Source organism: Hoplias malabaricus, chromosome 8 (assembly GCF_029633855.1).
Source record: "Hoplias malabaricus isolate fHopMal1 chromosome 8, fHopMal1.hap1, whole genome shotgun sequence".
Lineage (NCBI taxonomy): Eukaryota > Metazoa > Chordata > Actinopteri > Characiformes > Erythrinidae > Hoplias > Hoplias malabaricus.
This window is the reverse complement of record NC_089807.1, coordinates 14,743,296-14,768,526: the sequence shown is the minus strand read 5'-3', so window position 1 is coordinate 14,768,526 and position 25,231 is coordinate 14,743,296. Positions and strand designations below refer to the sequence as shown.

Sequence of the window (25,231 nt, the reverse complement as noted above, 5' to 3'; positions counted from 1 at the left end):
CTAGCAGTGTTTGTTCTGGCTCACTTTGAACCTCTTGTTGTGGCTGCAGCACTCTGTGTGGCACTAAATTCATTAAGATTAAAGTGCAAGAACCGAAAAGCGCAATCATATAACAATCCAATTTCATTCTTGAACATAAATCCCATCATAACCCACATTGAGGGAGTATTCATTTATTCATTCCTTTATTGTCTGTAACTGCTTATCCAGTTCAGAGTCGTGGTGGGTCCGGAGCCTACCCGGAATCACTGGGCGTAAGGCGGGATGTAGATATTCAAATCCTGACAGCCTTTATTATCCCTTTGTAGACTAAGCTTCTGTTTATGCATTCAGACCTACAGAACATGTGGCATGAGTTCCAGCATTGAGGTTAACATTAATACAAAACTAACGAAGGAGCAACTATATCTCAGCATACACTGTATATCCAAAAGTTCGAAAGCACCATTATCATTAGTGAACTCTGCTACTTTAAGGACACATATGTTCAGCTGTTTACAAACAGCATGAACAATCTCCACAGGGATGCAAAAAAAAAAATGAAACTGTATGATCCACAGCAGCTGCATTTGCTGTTAGCATCACCATGCTCAAAGCCAAGCAACGGCTAGAAGGGTATGAAGAGCATGTGTCCACTAATGTTTGGACCTTTAGTGTAGATAACATGTCTTACAAACTGCAATGCTCATAAAACAGCTGCTGATTTAAGCTCCTCAATCCTCCTGATGCACATTAGGTAACCTGGCCTTTGCTTCTCCTCATCATCTGCACAGCTTTTGTCTACAAGCAGAAATGATGGGTAGTTTTCATCTCCTAAAGATGAAAAAAAGCCCATGAAAGCTGAAGCTGGCTTGCATTTCCAATTAGGTGAGACACTGGGAGAGCTCTGTCCAGTTGGGCAACCTGCCCATATCACAGAACACCGAGACACAGGTGAATAGTGGAGCTGACGGAGTGAACTGAAGCCTTGAGTTCTTTATGGGTACAGGACTGGCAGTGAACCACATCAGAGCCTCAAGAGAAGACCAGGTAAAGACTAAGAGGGAGGGGGGAGGAAAAAAAAAACTCGGCCACTATCCAGGATCAACCCAGCTGCCAAGTGCAGAATTCCCTTAAATGGACAGCAATAGATACCCAAACAGTAACCCTAAAAAAATATGCTGATTAAAATCTAGCAATTCTGCTGCAATAACAAAAAAAAAGGGCATAAAATTTGTACCTCCAATTCCATTCTTTTTTTTAATCATATCTACATTTTATGATGAACAGACCAATAAAAATGTCCAAAATGACTTTGTAGAGCAGAGATAATTTGTTTTAAAAGGTCTATGCAACGGTAAAAAAATACAGGAAAAGAAAAAACATTCTTAAGTCATGGGTTAGTAAATACAGCTCAGAGATCCTGTTAGTTGCTAATGGAAACGCAGAAGACTTGATGATGTGAAGTGACAGGGTGAGGGCAGGGTAAGTGTGAGTTTATGCTCCTTGCTTTGCGATGGCTGGCTCAGGAGAGAGAGTGGGAAAGATGAAGAGGCATCTCCTTCCTCTCAGTTCAGAATCTGGTGCTCTCATGTTTCAGCATGCGGATCTTGTGGAGCCCTCCGGCCCCCCGATACCCGTACCCCTGGTGCTGCTCCTCCAGTCACCGAGCACTGCTGCTGGATGAGGAGCTACCACTGGAGCTGGAGCCACTGGAGCTGCGATCCTCAAAGATGCAGATCTCTATCTGAACCATGAAGTCAAAGGTTATAGCAAGTCTTTACATTTATTTGTAACAGTCTGTAAAAGGGTAATATTTCTTTGAGTATAAAATTTAATAAAGTTAATAACTTAGTGTGGGGAGTTTTGTTAAGATAAATGTGGTTTTTTTTATTTAATATTTGTGTACAACATCTGTTTATGCAGCAGGGAACTTGTGAACACTTCGTCTTCAAGTTTCAGCTGAATGTGCATGTTCAACAATGACCACACCGAATGTGTAATCTAACATCACAGACCAGTGTAAAGGGATTTTCTGAAGCAGGCACATATGAGCCTAAAATCGCCAGGCCCAGTGTTGACCATGGGCTAGAAAGCTATTAAGCTCCCAGCACTGGGTGATGTTTTTGATACAGACGTAATCATCCAATTTCAATACCTGATCTCACTAATGCTCTCGTACCTAACTGCAGCTCACAAAGCATTGAGCCTAAAGCATCTCTAGAAAAGTAAAGTCAGTTAGAGAAAAAAAATAAAGTGGCAGTGGGGCGGTAGGTGGTAGTCAAGCTATATATTAAACTCTTGATTACGACGCCAATCCAGGGATGGTACTGTTTCTGTTTACCTCTTGGTGGCTTCCATGTGATATCAACTTTTGGTAAACATGCTACTTGCTCTTGGAGGATATGCCCATCAAATCACGGGTGGTGCTCAGTGACTCATCATTTTATTTTATTTTAAATAATCTTCTGGGTTTTCCAGAGGCTGGAGTTACTGGAAGATGGCCCTTTCCTTCCTGATTTGGTATGACACCATATGGGTGGCATTACCATTGCTTTCTAGGATGCTACCCAAACATGTGAATGTGTAGACCTTTTCAATTTGGTGCTGACCATTTGTCACAGAGAGGGAGGGGTCAGTTTGCAGAGGCATACACAACGGGCCTAATCTTTTTGCTATTTCCACTGACAAAGAGTCCAATTTGGCTGATTCTCTGTCATATTTTGTATGACTTCTTGTGGCCCTGAAGAGTGCATTATCGTCAGTGAACTCATGGTCCATCAATCAGTTTCACACTAAGATAAACCAAAATTTGCTCGGTTCAAAGTCCTTTGCATTATATAGTCCATGGCTAGGAATAAGAAGAGGGAGAGGATGCACCCCTGCTTTGTAAACAGCTGGAGCAGGTGATTATTTAGAAACAAATAAATGAAATCCAGTTTTTGAAAATACCAACTGAAGATGTCCCATTCCCTACATTCAGCTCTCCTCCCAAAATCACTCCCTAAAACACTGGAAAGCCTTGGCTTTATAACTCAGTCACACAGAGGGATGTACATCAGCAACATTAGCAACATTCCCCATGTCTCATTCACAAGTAAGAAGACACCCAACAGCTACACTGATGTTCACTCTGTTTTGCCCTGTGGCTTCATCCAGCCTATTCATTGGAGGCCTTCTCTGTGTCAGGCCTTTTCTTCGTTTAGCCATAGAGTCTGATTGCTATCAAGCTGTAAAGCGTATTTCAAGAAAATTAACAAAACATGTTCAAACATATCACCCAGTCCAGCTTTAAGTGACAATGCAATTACCCAATCCTGCTTTGCTTTCCAAAGTGTAGGAACATCTTTGAGAGAAAAGCATAACTGTTGGCCTTCTGGGAGCTTTAGAGGGCATGAAAGGAATGTCAACAGCTATTCACTGTTCACTTCTTTATCAATTAATACAATTGAACGGCATTCTCTACATTCATTAAACCCACAGAGACTTGATTTTGGAAAGAATCCCCAATCTGGATTTGCTCAAACAAAATGTAAGGAGTGAAGTGTTTTCTTTCTGCATAGTGACTGGATATTGATGTGTCTGCTGGACCACTCAAAACCCTTTGACAGGTTGTTGGTGGTCAGTGTGGAATGACCACTCCTGGCCCACTGCAGCAGAGGTGACAACACCCACGTTGCATGAGTTGTTACAGGCCTGCCACAGACAGCTGGAACTGTGGAGAGACACGGGGACATAACTGCCAACCATACTTGATGGTCTACTGAACATATTGTCATTTCCTGACAGAAATAACCACAAATTATGGTATTTCAAAAGAATATTTCTGTATGGTAATTAAGGTTGATTTGAGAATTGTACCTGTAGACTGTGGGAAAAATCTTTGTCAGATATGACGGAACTGATGTGCATATTTAATGGTGACAAGACATGCCTAAACCAAGCTGAGGTCACCCTGTGCAATCTGTAAGAGCATCGTATTGCAGAGGATCTAGTTTCTCTATTAATTTGCTTATGTACAACTTTACATGTTTGTAATATTTGAATCATAACATTTTGACTGTTGATGAACTTCAGTTTCCAGATCAGATATTGCATAGTGTTTATGGCATGAAGCCAAAATGGTTACTCAAGTTGTATCTCAAGTTTAGACAAAGACATTGAAGTTCTAGTCCAAGCTTGTCCACTCCGCTCATTATTTGCAATACAACTGGTGAATCACGAACAAATCTTCTGGTCAGTCAAGCCAAGGGAACATGCCTATGGTCCTTTTCCACAAATCCATCTCATAACCATCTAGTTTGTGTAATTTATAAAAATCCGTTGGCTACAATCAGTAAAAACTAATTTACCCAATTATTCCAGCCATCTGCTTTCTTCAGCTTCATGCCGGTTATCATTATGTTCATCCTCTGACCAGACTAAAGTCCAACATGCCATTTAAATGTCACATTCAGTTAAAGTGGCTAAGATTATGTGGCTAAAGAATGTGTATATTAACCTCGACTGGGGATGAATGCAGAAGAATGTATCTTGTTTGTGTTTTATGCCTTGGTGTCATTATAGATTACTGCAGAAAAGAACATGATATTCCATTTTATTTGTGTAAATGGAAAATATGGCTGAGGGGATAATACATTTCATGTCTAACTGTTCTAAAGAGTGAATTCAACTACTTTAAAGGAGACATATTCTCCTTTTCCAAAATCAATGCTAATTTTTTTAGCCATCTTCCCTTGGTTCTCTTTCATTTCAGTCTTAGTTTTCACCATATTTAGTAAGTACTTATTTCTCCAGGTACTTATTTCTCCAGACTTGTTGTGTTTGTTTTGTTTACCTTTAATTTGTTTGACCTCATCTTTGTGTGGTCACAGACATGGGTGTATTGAAAAAAGGTAGAAAAAAGTCAAAGTGAACTCTGTAGTGATGAGGAGTAGAATCCCAAAAAATCCATTCTTGGACTCCAAAAGCACCTGTTGGAGTCGTCTGGGTATGTGAGTGCATTCTGCAGCGCTATTTTAATTAAACAAAAAAAAACTTGGCATCATTTACATGAATATTGTAGTATTTGAATATGATCTGAACATACTTTCAAAAGTGGAACATCCCAGTTTAAAAGGTTTAACTCTGACTCTATCCATTTATTACACACAAATTAAATGTGACTCAGTTAAGGTCTTCAGAGTCTTCTGAGGCACCCAATGTACAGTTTTGTATTTGTACTATGTTTTTTATATAGATAATTTATTTATATTGAGATTCCTATGCTGTTTTCTCTTTGTCTTACTTTTGTAAAACGTTGTATAGTTTGAGTGTTTAGCTATACTGCACTAATAGCTCAATAATAATAAATAAAAAAAAAAACTGTCATATGCAGAATGGTGGTAGATAAAGGGTGGGTACAATACAATTTATTGTATATATTATTATTTATATTAATTCCATACAATTTATAACCACCACTGTGTAAGAAGCAGCACAAAATCTGAATGACTCATTTAATCCTGTTTTGGGCTGCAACTATGGAATATTTTTGGAATCGAGTATTCTGTCAAATTTTTTTATCGATTAATCAGAAAAAAAGCATACTTTTGTGTTTTTAAACAACTATATCTATAGTGTTATGCAAAATGAAAGGCCTCTTAAAATGAGCAAGCAATTGGCTGTTCATGTAGTCATAAATTAATTTGTCCATCTGTTGCATTCATTATTACTACCATATGCATGGGAAAGGTTTGTGAGATGTAACCTCTCAGTGTGTGTGTGTCCGTTGTTTTCAGTTCAAGTACTGCAGGACTGATGAAATACTATTATGGTAGGCCTTAAATCTATGAAATGCTCATCAGTTATAACAGTCCATGCTAAACAATCATACCAGAGCTGCGCGGTAGTCTAGAAAGTGGGAGTGATACGTTATCAGAGACATTTAAAATGGATTGAATTTGGTGACATGAATTAATTGAAAGCCTCGAGGCAAAACATTTTTAGTAATAGAATTATTCGAGTTACCCGAATAATCATTTTAGCCCTATAGACCACAAACAGCTAACCAGGGTGTCTGCTTTCACAGTTTGTGTATTGGAAGGCACTCTAAATACTGAACATATTTTGTTTAAGTGTTTTATTTTTATTTTTTATAATTTATCTTCTTTAAGGTGCCCCAAATACTGTCACAGATACTGAGTTGTACACTCACAGCTATTATCATCTCCACAGAAAAGAAACTGAACATGAGTCTCAGGCCATTAGCTATTTGCTAAGGCTAGAAGTGCATAAAATTCTTTAGCTTTGGCTGTGAAGCAGTTGAACTGTGCTGTCTGGAGTGAACGAGCACCATTCTAAAACACTGGGAAGTGTTGGAGCCATGTTTGATTTTAAAAAAGAAAAAAAAAAAAAAGAAAAGAAACTGATATCAGCACCTAACCTTACTAATGGTCTAGTGGCTGAGTGGCATCACATCCACAAAATAATGAATTTCTAGGTTGAAGCGTAAACTGTTTACTGTTTTTTCACTAGTGTGAAGGGAGACACCCTCCTTTTAATACCATTTATTTAAGAAGAAATGCTGAATGCACATGTGTCCACTTCTTGGCTGCAAGTGAGCTTTATACTCCTAATTACAAAAGTGCCACAGAAGAGGTACAATGGCTTTGAAAGAAGGTTTCTGGTAATGGTTATTAGAAGAATCATCAAATGTCAAAATCAATTAAAGGTTTTCAAAGAACTGGAATAGAATTGGACTATGTTTACTTTAAAGACTGTATATTACACTGACATAAGTGACACTTCTGCACCCGAACACAATGTGACCCATATTTCCTGGAATGGCAGTCAGCACTTTTTTTTTTTTTTAATAAAGGATACCACCCTCATGCCCCTTTCAATGGGGTCAGTAATAAGTAGACCCCGAGGGGCATAGATCTTCTCATTCTGCTCCTGGATGTAGGTAGAAATCTTCTTTAGGACCTATATAGAGACAGAGAACACATGTTCACTAAAGTTTTTGCAAAAGTACACCTTGAACCGCCTAAAAATACCATTGAAAGAGACCTTGAACAGGCCTTTGTCAGCCACACAGGGAGTTCTAATCTGACAGCAAACAAACTACTGCAAACCAGGGAGGATAATCTACACCAATGATAAGTCCATTATGTAATGATATTATTAAACATTACTTAATGATAATCGTAATATCATAGCTATGTGCAAAAGTGTGGGTGCTTCTGGTCAAACAACAAATTTGATCGATTTCTCAAGTGAAATCAAGTGCAACCAGAATGCACTGTAATGCATCAACATAGTTCTCAAACATCTGTGTTATGCCTTTGATCAAAATACCAAAGGACCAACGGCAATTTTCTTGCATTGTCTGAACAGCCCTGCTCAGAACAACTTCAGAACGGTTTCAGAGAAAGTGCTCCTGTTTACTACAAATTCATTATTATTATTATTTTACATTTTCACTATGTTTAATCACTATAGTTATTGCTCCAAGCTCATCATGTTGGCTTTGATTTTACATTTTCACTATGTTTAATCACTATAGTTATTGCTCCAAGCTCATCATGTTGGCTTTGGCTGTGATCTGAAAGAGTCAGGCGAGAGGGAATGGGGAAACTCTAAGGTGCCTGTGAGGTGACTATGTGACTAAGGTGACTATGTAAGATGCAGGACAAATTTGAATGACTCATCTCATGTGTTCAAAATGCAGATCACCAAAAATGGAGTTTTTATTTCACAGCCTTTGTGTTGGCAGGCTTCAGATCCCAGATTTAATGCGTAATGCACCAAACTTTTATTCATTTATTTATTTTCCTAAAATGCCCCATTTACTTGCTCTCTGTAGAGGACACGGTAACTTAGTTTACTTATAAACTCAAAAGAGCGTGTACTTTAACAAGGGGTGTTCCAATTTGAACAACAAACAACTGCTGACAGGTGGCTTCTCATAAATTTTCAGGATCTTTTGCAGCTTCAATAAAACTTGATGAGAGGAGTTTATTTAGATTGCTTTAGCTTATGATTTTAGACTCTGCAGGTAAGCATCAAAACAGCTGCCGTTCTGCTGCTTCAGAGCCTCAGTGGGGTGAAACTGTGCGGTTCCTTCCTGTTTGCTTTTTCTTTCTTCATCAGAAGCTGTGAAGAGCAGAGAGATGATTCTCAGACGGTGCACAGCCATGACACTTTGATCTGGTCTGAGTTGAATTACCATGTAAATACCTCTTGCTGATTTATGGTATAATAGCTGTTCTTAAATGCTTATTCAGTAAAGATAGGCTTTTGAGGTGTTCATCTTGCTTGACCATGCAGTTTCTGTATGAACACACTAGTGCACTTCTGAGACTTTGAAGAATCCTAAAGCCCTTTTTCCAAGGGACTAATATATTCATATCTGGAATTAATAAGCATTATCCACCCTGTTAGAAGACAGTCCTCTGTGAACACACAATTATTGTAAATAATTCGAGAGAAAATAATATTATAGAATACCCCAATCTTAATAGGACACAATGTCTTTGACGTGAAGCCTTAAAAGACAAAAATAATGGGTCCAAAAAATCTTACTGATGTAAAAGAAATTTAGCTGAAATTTCATAACTACTTAAATTTTATTTAAATTGACTATGGAGCATTGTTCATAAGGCAATAACACAGTTTTACGTAAGACCTTCAGAATAGATAGACCTACATAAATATTTATTTCAATATGAACTTCTGTCATAAAGATAGATTTTCTGAAGTCAAATTAATAAAAAAGGTCATGTCTTTCTGGGGTGTCACAAGATTCTTTATCTCAGTGAATGATCATTTTCAGCAACTTCAACTGGCCATTTATAAGATTTAACCTGTTTCTTGTCTTGGTTTTTGGGGCAATTGCCTCCCTTTGGGGTCTTTGGAAACAACAATACTCTCTATAGTCACTGATCATCAGCAAAACACTCAAGCTGCTTAGATCAGCCCCCTTGTCTAGATGTTTAAATAAAATCTCAGACTGACAAACAAGTCACTGCTCTTCTCATTCTGTACACAATGTCTTATTTTAAACTGGATGAGGTACAAGAGTCACGTTTTTTTGTGTTACCACATCTTCAAAATGTGGAATTATATTCGTTTGATTTAAGTTAACCACTGTGACATTCATTGCAGGACTTCTCTAAACCAAAAAAAAATCACATTTCATATACTAAAGTTATATTATTTATTAAAATTTTTCAAATGAAATATATTTATATTAACTTACACATTAGATATTTCCATTTTCCGATGTCAAAAATGTCAGAATAAAAACTTGTCACCTGATATAGCTGATGTCATATTGATCTTAATAATAAATTCACAAAATTAAACTTTAAAGACAGAAAAGACTTTTGGAATAAGCCTTTTTAAGCATAAACATTCCTTCATGTCAGTGATCCTGTGTATCCACTCTGTGGGGTTTTTAATCAGTTAAGGTTACTGCAAACGTCTGAACGCACATTAGCACATATTACAACAGTGTCCCAAGCTAGAAATAACTTTACATGGACAGTGTATATTGTTTAATACCATAACTCTCACCATCCCATGAACATTAATACACAATAATATTTTTGGAGTAAGAAGAGATCACAGTGTTCTTTACTTTATCGTCATTGAACTCAACCCCACAGACACTGCAACCTCTCTTTCACTCGCTTTTTTCCCTCGCTGCCTTGACGTGCACAATTGCTTGTCTTTGATGAGGAAGATGCTTATCTGCGTGGCTTTAGGCATGTGTGCACCCATCCATGGCCATTCATGTGTGGCCTTCTGTCAGCTGGAGCAGCAAAGAAAATATTCTCCATGGGTGGGGGCTAGATTTCTAAGCGTTCATTTCGGATGAGGTTCCTTCTCAGGCTCTGCTTAGGTTGTTGGGATCTGAGTGGTGTGCAAAACCTGATCGGATGGAAGCATGTCCCCTTTTGAAAGGCTTGAGCATGTGAAATGAGGGAAGGAGAAAGAACACAGGGTCTGTGAGGGCCTTGTGTTTATTTCATGTCCGTTCCATCTGAGCGACTGGCAGGTAAAGCATAACTGTATGGGTTAATTAGGTGTGCTTCGGAAGAGGCCCCTGGCACAGAACCCAGTGCTGAGATGCAGGTTTGCCTACTGGCAAACAGGTGCAGTCATTTCAGCACAGAACAGTCACAAAAACTTGGACTTAAATGGAGGCATTGGTAAGCATAGCAAATCTGTGTATATCAAATCTCATCAGAACTCCTCTGAGCTCGCATTCATGAGCAGTTTCCATCTGCTCTTCTGAATGCATCTGTGGTCACCCTCCAATGAGGCGGCAAGACAAAACCCGGCTCAAGCTTTACAGATGCTTTGAAGGCCTCAGATGACCCTGCCAGAAAGATTTCCCCTTATCATCAAAGCCCAGCCAGGCTACGTGTAAGGATTTCTGAGGGACAGTTTGATGGCTGCTGATTGGGATCTAAACAGGCTAGAGGAAATGCTTCTCAATACCTTTTCATAGCGTGTCTCCATGCAGAGGAAGATGATGTAAGCTGAAGCACAGGCCAGACAACCCTCCAGGTAAGAACGACCACCGATCTTCTCTGCTTCTGCGTAGTAGTTATTCAGAGTTTTTATAGTGTCTTCAAACAGGGTCCGCTCAATCTGTCAATATACAAGCATTTAAGCGAATGGCAAGAACAGTTAAAAAAGAAAGCTGTCAACCCCTGCCTCTCTTCTCCCTCATGCAGTCCAAAAATACCAGCACTCCCCATTTAGAAACACTTTTACTGTTAGGATCAAAGAAATTCAAACATTTGAACAGAGATCAAGCCCAGAAACAGTTGGGGCTCTGATAATCTCTAGAGCTTTCATTTATAAATTTGCATGTCTGCTAATTTCCTGATCAACATCTTAGGCACTCCAAAACACTATTCTTACAAACAGTCTCAAGTACAACTCGGGCACACCACAGACATCAATGAACAATTCTGCCTGCTCAAGAGTCCTTAAAATAGCTTTTGTGTAATACACTCACACACTGAAGGTCCTTCACTGAAATGTGTACATCATTTCCAAATCTAAAATATGTTTACAGCAACAGTCATTTATTTTTGTTCATTTCTGCTGGCAATAAATGTGTTGATGTGTGTTCATTTGGACAGGATGTACGAATCTGAAAGCCTACTGTCTGCCTAAAGGCATTTACCTTATCTCTCAAGGAGTACTGTGTTATTTATTTTTTTGTTTTGTTTTTAGTTTCCAGTCAAAAAAAAAAATCACAGATAATTTCTCAGAAGGTTCAACAATGAAATTATTATATAATTTGTTTACTGTGTCCATTCTTTTCAAGAGATTTGCTTTAGGTTTCGCAATGGAATCTGCTGTTGTATTTTTACATCCTCATCTAGTTGAGTATTAAAAGTCTATGACATTTACTGCTTCTTGTGCTTCGAGTACTCTACACCCTCACAGTGAGGTCTGGTGTCTGTCCAGTTTCATTGTTCTACAGTTGCACAGCCCTTTTTATTTATTTATTTATTTTTTGGCCTCTTTCAGAGTGGACAGAATGATGAAAAGGTAAAATTATGAAACAGCTCATTAATATATAGGCCCACTGCATGTACTAAAAAACCTTTTCCAAAGTGTAGATCTACATGTTTGCCTGTCTGTCGGTTTTTCCCTTTCTGTCTGAATACACTGTATAGGGAACGTAGATAATTCCAGTCTGGCATGTCCAACAGTGGCTCTGGTTAGTTAATAGACTCAAAACCTGCTTCACATCCAAAGTCCACTCACCCTGCTGTCCAGTTCTGCTGGGAATTTGATGTGGAACCTGCAGACAGTGCCTTCACTGTAGTCTCTCTGTATGAACACCTTGGTGGCCAACGAGGCAGTGTGCCTTAGATCCTGAAGGTTATGGAACTGGAACATACAAGAATTAAGCTGTCACAGTTAATAACCCACTCTACATGGAGATGTGCGCACAGAGTATAACATACACAGAGTGTGAAACATAACATTTCTCTCTAGATTTCTGAATTTATTCATCATAGAAAGAATGACTTAAGAACATGCTATAATTTACATGGACTTGGACAGTTTAGTGTATCAGAAAACCACAAAACAAATAGTAGAACTTCTCCTTTATGAGGAGTGTTTCTTTTCATCATATGGTGTTATTAGAGGCCTCTGAGATAATAAGATTACTGAAGTATTTCTGCATATGAGCATGAATGCTGCTCCCCAGTACAAATCAGTTCATTTCAACAAATGCCAAAAACACTTGCTGAGTTGTTAATGAACTATGCATGCAAAACCATTTTGAGCTCTGGAACTAGAAAGATTACTTTTCAAAAAATTGCCAACACTTATGGGAAAGTACAGAAATGTGATATTTCCACTGGGATGGCATTTGAGTGAAGGCGGCTATTTACCACAATATTCCTTTTGCTCCTTCTTTCTAATGGACGGCACAGGTGGAGGCCAAACGGAAATAGTTCAGTCCTCAATTACTCTAACAACAGTGGCTGCAGGCAAGTGATCCATTTCATAAATTCTTGCCTCAAATAACATTACAATTTTGAATAATCACATGAATTAGGGACAAGCTTTCTCTGAAATCTGAGGCTTGGGCATGTGTTATAGTATATCACAGCACCAACACTACAATAACCCACAGCTCCTGTGTCAAAATCACATCCAATAACTCAATAAATGTACACAGTACATGGCAAAAGTCAGAGACCACTGTATAATTTACTTAATATCTAATTAGACAGTGTGGGCACATTTATACTGGGTACACAGTATATTCTTCATTTTCTAGTAAATTTAGATGTGATACTTTGTGACTTATGGCGGAGAAGGTGTACACAATGGACAAGATCATTTTATGTATTTCTAGTCAAGAAATTTATGTCTGTTCTCATAAATGCAGAAAAGAGAGTCATGTTAAGATGCTGGGGCGCTGTGTACCCCTAAAATTAATAATTAAACGTTCCACTTAAGTTTGAGCTCAAAGTGCAGATTCAATAATTCCATTTTAGTTTTTTATAATAATTTTTAATAATTTATAATAATTTTTATAATGTTTATTTAAAAGGTGATGTATTTTCCCAATTTAAATTAACATGTTTCATGTGATCATGCAACAAATGTGTCAAACTCATAATTAAAATATTCTTCTTTTAATATGCATTTGCACTCTCTGACCATATTTTGAAACATCATTTTTAAACCATGCTACAAAGTTAGCAAAATTCAAATGTTAAAGAGGAAACAGCACCCGTCAATCATGCGATCAGGGTGGGGACAACTGCATGCTCAGCAAACTTAGCTTTAACTAAAATCATGGCGAACAAAGAGTTCAGTTATTCTTACAGTCACAGAAGAGGTGACAAGAGAAGAGCCACTTGTGATGCCTAATGTCTTTATACATGACTTCATACATAGTGCAACTACAGATGTGTAAGTACAGACTAAATGTAAATTCTAAATGTATTCTCTTAAAGAGGCAGCAGCTAACTGGTGTATTCCTCAGTGTTAGTACCACTTCTAGTACGGAACTAGCAGGAAATGGAGGAAAATATGGAGTTAAGTGAAACAAAGGCAATATAGAAATGTGTTATGGCTACCAAAGGTATTTATTTTATAAAATGTACCAAAAACACCAAAAGGTACTACAAATTATGCAGGTATTTTGTTCTTTTTTTCTACATTTATTAGCTCTGTGCTACATTTTCCCGTACCACAAAATCACAGAATAAAAAACACATGTAATCATAGACATTGATATGAAGCACCAAAGTTTTCTCATAAGAGGTCATTGAGAAACTATGTAGTATGGACTCTACCTTCCCATAGTTGAAATGCCAGAAGACACCTGTATGACATTTGCATTATGCAGCCCATAGCAATCCATCAAAACCAGGCTTACCTGATTATTATACCAATACAGGTTTGTACATTATAATGAAAACACTTAGGCTAAATCACAGTTGCAGTAGTAGATAAAGGATGAGGGGCAGTAGTTCAAGAACTATAGAAAAAACAAGAGAATGTCCACAGACACTAGGTACAATAGAAAATAAATACAAAACAATAAATAAATAAATAAATATTTGCATGTACACATGAAATGTTAAGGAAGCTAAAAGTGTGATTTAAGGTGAAAACTATGTTACTATACCAATAAGGAAAATAAAAAGAATCCAGTGTAATCCAGTGATTACATTTGTAGGTTGTGTATATTAATGGAAGAGTAAAGGTAGTTCAGGTGTAGTATGTAGTAAGTTGAGGTAGACAAGGTCTGGTTCCTGTAGACAGCATTTCATATGAACAAAGTATACAGTGCAAGTAATGAGTATAGCAACTTAGTGTTCAGAAATGCTTAGGGTGACCAGACGTCCTCTTTTACCCGGACATGTCCTCTTTTTTAGACTGAAAAAAATGTCCGGGCGGAATTTCACAAACGTCCGGGATTTTGTTTTTCTAGAGCTTACATAGAACTTCAAGAAGCGTTTCGTTCACAAACTAGTCCTGCCCCCCCCTACTCCATTTGGTTCTCTTGAGTGAGAAGGGGGAGTGGTGAAGTCTTCGGATTGGACGGTCTGACTGTAGAGCTACCGTTATTGGTCGATAACATTCTCTGTAAACATTTAATTGGTCAGTCTGCATGTCAGTAGTCCTTGTTTACGTCAGGCAAATCTCATGTACTTACTCTCATCTCGAGCAGCTATGCCGAAACATAAATGTAAGTTCTCACAAGAGCTCATCCGAGACGTGTCTTCTTTTTCACCATCTCAGATCTGGTCACACTAGAAATGCTGCTAGCAGCAAAATATTCTATAAGATACAGTACACAGCGTACAGTAGGGGGAGTTCCAGATAAAGTGCAAAGTGCACATGGTCTCCCTGAGCTAGTGGAATTCAGTGTGTATATGATGAGTGAACAGAAGGATCAGCGTGATCAGCATTCTGTGTGTTCCACCATCTTACAGTAATGCTATAAAATGGTTTCCGGTGTCAGCTGAGAGATTAGCAAACGTTTGACCATTAAACCCAGATTTTCTCTGTGTCTCCTGCTGCTGATAGAGATGAACACACTACAAGCAAATCAATCTTTCAGTGGATCAAATGAACCTCATATGTCCATTTTCTGAGGATATGACCTGATAAGCTTAACTGCTACACAGGGAAGGGACACTAAATAAAAAATATCCATCTATGAATGCTTTACCATGTAACAGAGACAATGTGAATGTGAATTATTCTAATGATGACTATGTGCTCCGTTGGCAGACTTGTGCAGTGCAGAATGGAAGCAGTTTCAAAGCTGGTAACTGAGTCATGAATTGGCAAGTGGTTGTTTTGGTAGTGACAGACGTAAATGGCAGTAGAGGAAATACAGAGAGTCGAATTCAGGTCACCAAAGTGTAATTAAGGTGTGAGAGTCTTAATTATTCAGCTCCGTTGCCACGAACAACATCAAACACCAACTAGAGGAGCTTAATTAGGCCCATGGTTTCCACTGCAGAGGCGTCCTCAGAGATCCTCATAGAGCTCTGGGGACTTGTACTCTATTGTAATGTAGGAAGTTGGGACATGAGTGGCTCTGCAGGTCACATGATTACAGCCTTACATTTGGCATTTAAATGGACCCTTTATCAGGCTGATGCCCATATATGGAGGCGAAGACTAGTGGGTAGTTTTTTATAGCTACTTTACACAAAGGTGATTCACTCATGAACAATGACACAGAGCTCCATCACTTAAAGCTAATTACAACAAGCTTTAGTTCTCATAAAAGCCCTTTAGTCATTTTCAGCACCTAGAAAGTGTAATGATGATGATGATGGAGAACAATTGGCCATGGACAACCAATTTTAATTTGTATATTATGCCAGAAAAGAAGAATCCATGTGTCTTGTTTCAGGATTCAATTACCATGATCAGATCATGGTGACAGGATGTTACTGTTTGTTTTATGATAATTCTTTTGCTTGATAGAGATAAGCTTTAGGCAGTAAACATTGAATAAACATTTGTATTTCCTATTATCACCACCATCAGAAGCAAGCTGACCATGCAGCACACTGGAGTATATACTCCTGCTATAATAGCAAATTAACATATGACACAATATGCATTCAAGAACATAAATAAGAATGTGCTTAATCCAGATGCTTGTGTGTATGTATTAAAATTCATGTTAGTATAAATACTAATATAGAGTCTCATTTTCTTTGTGGCATGTTTTTCTGCATGTTTATTTACTGTAATAGCATGCACACGTGCTGCGGTCAGTTGTGTTGATACTCTCTCAGAACTCTACTGCAGAAACTTGCCTCGTACCTAAGGACAAGTGGGAGTTTTATTTGTGCAAAAAATATATTTGTTTCATGATAAATGTTTTTACATGTTTGTGAGAGGCGAAATGTGGTTCGCAGAATGAGGTGATCTTTTCCCCCCTCTTGTAATTTTTTGCAACAAACATTCTAGTTTTCCCACTGTTACTAGCCTTCTACTCAGATAAATGCACTACACTTACAGTTCAGAATTTTGGACTGGAAGTGTTTTTTATTTATTTATTTTTTTTTTTCTTCTCGCCACAGGAAACCTTTCAAGAATGAGAGAGTGTAACAGGACAAAAACCCTAAATATTTTCATGACACAAGACACAGATCACATGAATTTTATTATGGGAAAAATATTAGATATTAGATTAAGTGATATTAGAGTTTAATTTTCCTGAGTAATTTGCATAGTATGTGCATGTATATCGTTTTCTGATAATACACATTTAAATAATGTATAGTAACATTAGTTGTATACTGTCTGTATTATTAGAAAGATGCCCTTTAAAAACTCGTACAGAACTTTATTGTGATAAATGTTGCGATTGATAAATATAGAAAAATATATCATGATAAAGTTTTGGCCATAACACCCAGCGCTAATGCCAAGTGTAAACAAGGCCTTTATAAGGCTGAGGTTCATATCAATATCAAACTGCCTGTAAGTCAGCAGGTGTTCTGTGGTTAAAGACCACCCATTCACAGCAGTGAGCAGTGAATCAAAGATAGCAGTGTTGAATGGTCTGAGTTCAGGCCAGATCAGGGTATGGAGGCACAAATATTACATTACTTCAGACAGGGCTGTGTGCGTGATCAATCTTTAGGATGTCCCCTCAGCGCTGATATATCCCCGGCTGGCTTACACTACAATGTTTCAGGCCTGTCCGTATGAAATTTTAGAAAGGCACTGAGGAGGATGCCAGCAGATTGTTTTTTTTTTTTTTTAAGTAGCAGGAAAGCTTGACAGAGGCATCGGAGGAAGAGTGATGGGCAGCAGCAGACACTCAAGCATTCAGAGCACTTCCTCTGTCTTCAGTCAGGATTGAGAAAGATCCATTGATTTTAACCAGATGCAGTGAGTGATGCTGCACATTTACTGCTCTCTGATTACACTGCACACACTCGGGGGAAATGGTGAAGGCCTTCCAGTTCTCAGTAAGGAACTGCACCCGTGCCAGAACGTGGCCTTCACTCATAGCATTACTCTTATTTCAATTTATCAGTGTTTGGCATCTTGGTCTGGAAGAGAGCAGCATACTGATCTGCTGAGAAGGACAGATGTTTTTCTGTTCTGCTTGGATAAGGAGATACATTTATTGACGTTGCATCTGAAAGAGCTGAATTCAGTAAATATAGGAGGTGTCTACGAACTTTGGAACATACGTGCATCTCATAAGCCATGAAAAACATCAGCTGCGTAAATGTGTAATATAGGATCTAGTGTAAATTATACTGTATATTTAATGTGGCTGTGCAGTCATGCCCTGACTGTTTTGTTATTTATGTGCAAACGTTATTTATAGCATTCTTTATTATTAATTTCCAAGTTCTCTTTGCTGAAATTAACTCACCTTGTGTGCATTTGCATGTCTGGAGACACATGAAGTATAAAAAATTCTTTTTATCCCACACTATATCAATCTGTGAGCACAGATGTCTTTAAGGCTGCAAACAATAATATTTAAGATATTCTTGTTTACTAAGTTCCAGGAAGAGAGAGTGCTCTGCGTTTGATCTCTCTGGGTTTTTCTTGCCTTGAAAGGATTTTGTCCTCCTCCTGGCACTGCTTACAATAACTTACAAATGAGTTAAGGTCATATCAGGGTTATGAAACATCTTAGGAATTACTGAGAGGAACTGTGTCTCATATACAGTCACTGTCAGGAGCAAACCTCATTTGTCCTATTTTGTTTATTTATTTATTTATTTATTTTCCTTTTTCTTAATTTGAAAATCCCAGCTGCTTTTTATCTTGTATCAAAAATAATAAACAAATTAATAGAAATGGCCCAAAATAGAAATAACTGTGTTACATTGACATTTAAAAGCATGAGTAAATATCGTCGCTGTCCGATTAAAATCTAACTTTTTAGGAGCAGGAAAAGATTATATTTCTGTGACGTAATAAATAAACCACAGATAAGACGATTTATACCCATTCCCCATGGAAATGTACAAATATCTGTGCGTGTATATCTTTACATATGAAAAACGTTTCGTATGTAAAATGGACTTGCATGTATCGTAGACAGCAAATATTGACAAACACAGATTTATTTTGTGAATTCCAATGAGCCACGTCTACGCATTCTCCTAAAACACTGCCGCTATGAATCTGTGTTTATATTTAAATAAAAATTTAGTGATTTTTAGCTTTTCATTGTTCATTTTGATATTAGCTGTTATGAACAGACATAGATTACTGCCCACGTGTAAAAAAGTGAAAACCATTAAAAATGGAGGTACGTGTGACAGCGACGATATGTATTTTTTTCTGTAAAGTGGCCAACGTGTGCAACAACCACTCAAAAACGAACATGTGTTTCACACAAAAGTAAAATGCAATATATGTCCTTAATGTGCAAAAAATATATATACAAATAAAAAAAATTAAAAATATTCTTCTTAGTTGTCGTGATTTAATACTCTCCTGACTTTGGGGTGTTCCACAAAGCAGGATTTCTCAGTTAGCCAGTGAACTTAAGCTCAGAGTCGAACCTGCATAGGAACAAAGCTGAGGGAGGTTCCAACTGAACAGTTCTCAACTTTGAGCTAAGGTTATCTTGTTATCTGAGAACTCCTGCTTTGTTGAATATACCCTAGTGATGAAATACTTATGGAACATCCCTGCGCAAACCCCCAAAACCTTATAAGCATTACATATCGGAGAGTCATTCTGTTCTTTCTTCAAAACTAAAACTAACCCAACGTCAGCTCCTCAGCAAAAGCTTTTTCACATCACTAAGCTTGAACTGAAAACACTAGAGTTGTCCATGCGTCGGTGAAGTCTACACTATAATAAAGTAATGGCACTGAAAGGATCATTTCCATTACAGCTATCACTTTTAAGAGAATGAAAGAGACAGGGAAAGAAAATGATACAGCTTTCTAAACTGCTATGAAAGAATCACTGAGCATAACCTGTTTATGAGAGCTGTCGTTTGGTTGTGGATATGAACACTGCAGCTTTTTAAAAGGCCAACAAAATCTGCCAAAGCTGAGAGACCACACATGACCACCTAGTCACATTTAACAAATGACTTTCAGCTTATTTTAGCTGTGACTGATTGTGAAAGCCATTATACACTGTAGTGGGACTGTTTTCTGTCTCACTGTCTTATGCTCATGGCTTTATATTCTTTCTCTCTCTCTCTTCAAGGGCCAAACTTGCTGGAGTCTCTCTCAGTTTCACTTGTTTCTGATTAAACAAAAACCAGCATGACAACTACCCTGGTTTTGTCATTCAGATTCACGAAAGACAGAGAAAGAGTATATATATTGTGACAATTACTACTGAAGGGTTTTTTTGCATTGCAGTACCACAGAAGGAAAACTGCCTCCACAATAAAAGAAATACAATAATTCCGAGCCCAAACCGTCCGGACCGCAGTAGTTCTTGCCTCTTGGGTCTGGCAGGAGGTTCAACAGCATCAAAATGCTGATCACAACATTTAAAAACAGCTTTTTCCCCCTCGAGTAGGACACATTATAAACACCAAGTAACACTCACTGACTCACACACACTTTCCAGAAGCACAGTCATACACTGGACTCAGCTGGTACACTGTTTTATCTCACTTTATTAGAACCATAAACAGTGATTTTATCAGATACTGTATAGGTACATTTACAGTTGCTGCCTTTTTTCCACATTTTGCTCCATGATTCGGCAAGTCTCTCAATATGAGGTGGTCACCATGTGACCATCAGTGACCAGATATTTGGATATTGGACTATTTTCAGCACAGTACTGACAGCAGTATGACATATTGGTTTGCACAATGCTGGTAATGAGTGTATCAGGCGCAGAAGTGTGTCCTGGACTTCTAAACACCTCACTGTCACTGCTTTGCTGAGAATAAACCACCAACCCAAGATATTCAGCCAACAGCAGTCTTGTGGGATCCAGCCTAGGGTCATCACATAGTGGTCAGCAAGCCAGACACAGCATGAGAACAAGTTTGCCTCAGCCTCAACCCCTCATCCAAAAAAAAACACAAAAAAAACAACAAAAAAAAAAACAACATGCTGAACACTGTTCTAACACAAATACCAGCTGAAATCTAAAGTCATATAGGGGACAGTCTAATAGAAAGAAATGCATTTTATCTCCACATGACAACAGACAAAAACTTAAAGATATTTTTCATCCTGTTCTTCTAATTTTCCTTTGAATATTTCTTCCTTTAGTTTATGCTATAGCTACTGTGTTATTTGCAACGTAATGTTAGTGCCAACATGACAGTGGCATATAATTTCATGTCTCTTCTTCACAAAAGCAGTTCTACTTTACACACACATACTGTAGCATATAAAAGGGACTCAGATCAGAATTCTTTATCATGTAGTTTTACTGTGAAATCCTCTCTAAATCCTATGGCCAAGTGTGGTTTCAGACAATATAAAATAGTACAAACTACTGCTCATATTCCTTTTTTACATTTCTGGACAGATATCAAGGCACATCTCATCTTTAGCTTTCTCAGCTGATCAGCCCATCTACCATCTGACACTGCACCACACAACATCTGTTTTGTACCATGGAACTGAAGGCAGAAATATCACTGGCCTATTTCCAGCTTAATCTCCATTAATGTTTATGCCATATAAATCACACTGTGAGCATTTTGTCATAAGGCTACATGTTACCTACATAAGCCTTTAATGACAAACCTGCACAGACATCAATAAAGACTTATTCCAAGAAGCTGAAGTTGCTAAGAATTCTGCATGAGTCAGTTTCACCATAGAAAATGTTCTGAATATATGAAGCTTGTTGGAGTAAGCCTTTATAGAGTTCATTCAAGTGATCATAAAGTGTTGTTTCACCCTGTATCTCAGGTAATAAACTCTTAACACTTGCAACTGCACTGACAACAACACACAGCTACGATTGTTTACCCTTCGACGAAATGGAAACTCTCAGTCTTTCGCTGCAGATGGTTTTTAGAAAAAGTCAAGATACAAATCCTCATTCTGAAGTGGTCAAAAAATTCAGCTGGTCACCCCTCAGCTTTCACTTTTAGTTCCCACCATAAACAGGGTAACACTTTACAGTTGACAGATTCGTAATCTACATGACATCTACATAAGGCTTTTATGACATCAGCCATAAACTTACATTAGACAGAGGCTTATTCTAACAAGCCTCAGACATCACAAATGCTGCTTTAAACAGTTACATCCAGGAAATTCTTATGACAAGTGAAGCTTGTTGTATTAAGACTGAACTTTAAGTCAGTTGTATTTAGAGCGGCTGCTTAATGATACCTACATGAGCCTGTCATTACAAGTTTATTTGTAAGAATTATTCATGTTTCTGAATGTATTTATATATATATATATATATAAAAATATTTTTAAAATGATGAAGTGAAACATCCCAGAGTATCCTGATTAAAATCACATGTAAAATTGATTAGATGTGGGCTTGCAACCAGGGCCCTGGGAGTGTGTGTGAAAGAGAGTGAGACTGGGGGCTGTGGGTGTGTACTATCAGTTTCTTAGCCGGGAAATGCAACAAATCAATAATGCAACCTCCAACAAACATATCTCCTTCTCCAGCAGCTCAATAGGTTCATCCAATGTAAGTAAACACCCTCAAACGCAGTCTGATATAGCAATACTGAATAATATACATTTCCCAGTTTCTAATACAACCATCACTGTTGCTAAGGCAGAGGAAGTAAATCAAGGGTCCGTCCAGCTAAAGGGGTGAAGAACAGGAGATGAGCTATAACAGAGTAGGCACAGAGCCCTAGAACTCAAGTGATTTACACTGAATCCAAGATTAACCACTAGAGCAAACGAGGCTGTCACCTGAAGCACTCAAACAATTCACTGGAATCTGCTCTAATGATAATGAGATGCTGCACAGCAGAATGAGGCAATAAAAGGTGGAGTTGGCTTCAGCAGAATGTAGGACAACAAGACCATAACAGGCCTAGAGCCTCAGAATGACTTGAATGTTTATGACAGTTTACTGAAAGTATGAACATTTTTCCAACAAAGTTAACAGTGACCTTTCCTAAGTGGACACTGACATAAGTCTAACACATTGTGAAAAGAGACAGAGAAATTTCAATATGATATTTATTGGAAAATCTACCACCCACCAGGTCTACAGAATAAAACACTACATCTAGTCTGCATCAAATCACCTTGAAAATAAAATAAAATAAAACATAGTGCAAAAACACAGAGACTACACTACTTTAATTTCATTTCCAATTCAGTCATTGATTAAATATCTGTTTGTCTGCATCGGATTTGAAGCAAGAGTGGAGTTTGTTATTTGAAACACCTTTGGTGGTACACCAAGCCTTGAATGATCATAAAGTGCCATTTCCTCCATTCATTCAACTTTGAAATGAGCATGAACCCAGATGAGGATATTGCTCTATTCCTGCTCCACAGGTGGGTAATACTGACCTAATTTTGCTTACTTAAGGTGAAAATATCTCCAAATTCAGGAGATGGCTAACTGCATTACTGAAAGTGCCACTGCACAACTTGAGTAACAGACGAGTTTCTGTGGTAATTCAGGCAGTGAATAAAAACATAGACAATTTAAAATTCAGCCACATACAAGAGTCATTTTCTTTCCTCAAACATACAATTTCTCCTTAAAAAAAAAAAAAGCTTCTGTACATGAACAAAACAGAGAGAACTGTGTTTGCCCACGATCATAGACATTGCCTTTAAGGAAACAGGACTTTGTTTTCCATTGAATATGGTGGAGGTGGGTTGCCATGCAATTCACAGAGGAGCCTAAAAATAAACCATTCATTGTTGGCACTGGCTGATGAAAGGCCTTAGTAGAAATGACTGCTGATAATCATTTGGATCACGTTAGAGAAGTATAAGAATTATACCACATATGTGTTGTTAAAGCTCTGTAGAAGAGCACTGACCAACAGAATAGGACACTGTGGACCAGCTGCACGCATTTAAGGTCACCATGCTCAATGTCAAGCGTCAGCTAGACAGGTTTGGAACAGGGGAACTGTGTTCTTTGAGTGATGGCTCCCCATCCAGTACCTTTGGGATGTAGCTTTTTGTAGGAGAGTAATTTTAGGTCATAGCTTGTTCTTTAAAGGGATGCTGTTTCAATTTGCTGTGTACTGTACACACTGTATATGGTTGAAATGACAAAATGACTCGACTTGGAGTGGCGTTTCTCTCATCAGGAACATCATCCAGCATCAGTACCTGACATTTTTGTAGTTTATGTAGTTGAATGCCATTAAAACCTCACAGTAATGTATACAGATCTGTTGTGAAGTCTTCCCAGAAGAGTAGCAATTACATCAGAAAAGTTAATGACCTCCATGCATTAACACTCATTGCTCCACTGATGAAAAAGGTGCCCTTTCAGTTCAATTTTCAATTAATTGAAAACCCTCTGAGCTTACACCTCCAAGGTAGACCAACGAGGTAGGTGCATCTAATAAAGTGAGTTGACACTGTTCTAGCAGCACTGCTGGGTCTGATCCACATACCTACCTGCTTTGGGAGTGTCCTGACCATTGAAGAACATGGTGTAAAGGTACTATCAAAGTATGCAGAGCAACAAATGAACTACACAGTCTGTAATTATAGAGCTACAAGATGCACATAAAGCTGATAAAATGGACAAGCACAGAAAGAATAGGGGCATTTTAATGATAGGGCTGAATATGAGTGAGGTTTTGAAACGTTGCTCCTCTTAGTTCATGTAGGCTGCTGTAGATTGGCAGGTTGACTAACCTAAAGGCGGCGTGGTCTGAGGGGGTGGGGAGAACAGCAGAGACTGAGTGTGAAAAGGAAGCCCCTGTCCACGGTGCTGAAAATCACCCCCCAGTGCCCAGCCTCGGTTAAACCCAGCCTCATCTCTGTGCTCAGTGACAGCAGCGTGGGCTGAGAGCGGCAGTAACTGCCCAGGAGAGCAAGAATAGCACACCAACTAATTTCTAATACCGAGCTGAAAGTTCGTTTACAATCCCAATGTTCCCGGTTTATTAGGCGTCTACACTCCAAATCTGCATTTACGCTACTAACGTAATTAACGCAAACGGAGTACATCACTAAGTTGTGTTATCTAGATTCTAATCTACAGTGAAGCTACTTTTCTCGGGAACTGAGTATTAAACCAGTAGCTGTATCGTGTTCATTAACAGAACCTCAGAGAAGTCTGTGTGCGACAGAGAGAGATAGAGAGAGAGATAAAGGGAGGGAGGCAGAGAGAAATATAAACGCTTAACGCTCTTACCTCTGTCGCCATGTTGCCATGCGACGGTGGCGGACGTGTCCCGGTGCTGAACGCGTCTCCGCTCGCGGGACAACAAACGCAGAGACTGCTGGCGCGAACGTGGCGCGAGCTGAGCGCGCGTAGGGGGCAACCAGGCGCGTGCACAGCTTTTACCATCGCTCAGGAGCGCGCGGGGATTGGGGTGGGGAGGGGGGGAAGGTGTAGTGTGGGGGTGGTGTTCCCTCTTTCACACCAGCTTCAATTAATCTGGGTGGAGGCAGAATAGCTCATCTTCAGAAATTACAGGGGGGAGCTCAGAGCCTCAGACAAGCGCGTGAGCAGTGGTTAAAGCTCCAGGGAAACAATGCACTGGGAGTGGTGTGTGTGTGTGTGGGGGGGTCTCTTCCTGGAAAAAAACCCTGGGAACAACAGTAACACTGCAGGAACTACCACAGGATAAATACAGACA

At 38.6% G+C, this 25,231-nt stretch overlaps 1 protein-coding gene across 1 annotated transcript; it reads right to left on the bottom strand.

The window, feature by feature from the left end:
• Nucleotides 1-1,464: 1,464 nt before the first annotated feature.
• On the bottom strand, nucleotides 1,465-24,851 carry golga7bb (golgin A7 family, member Bb). The gene is made up of 5 exons (XM_066679995.1): nucleotides 24,784-24,851; nucleotides 11,755-11,880; nucleotides 10,468-10,620; nucleotides 6,844-6,945; nucleotides 1,465-1,726 (listed from the first exon to the last, which is right to left on the bottom strand). The coding sequence occupies exons 1-5, from the start codon at nucleotides 24,793-24,795 to the stop codon at nucleotides 1,643-1,645; spliced, it is 477 nt and encodes a 158-aa protein (XP_066536092.1). The 5' UTR covers nucleotides 24,796-24,851; the 3' UTR covers nucleotides 1,465-1,642.
• Nucleotides 24,852-25,231: the final 380 nt, after the last annotated feature.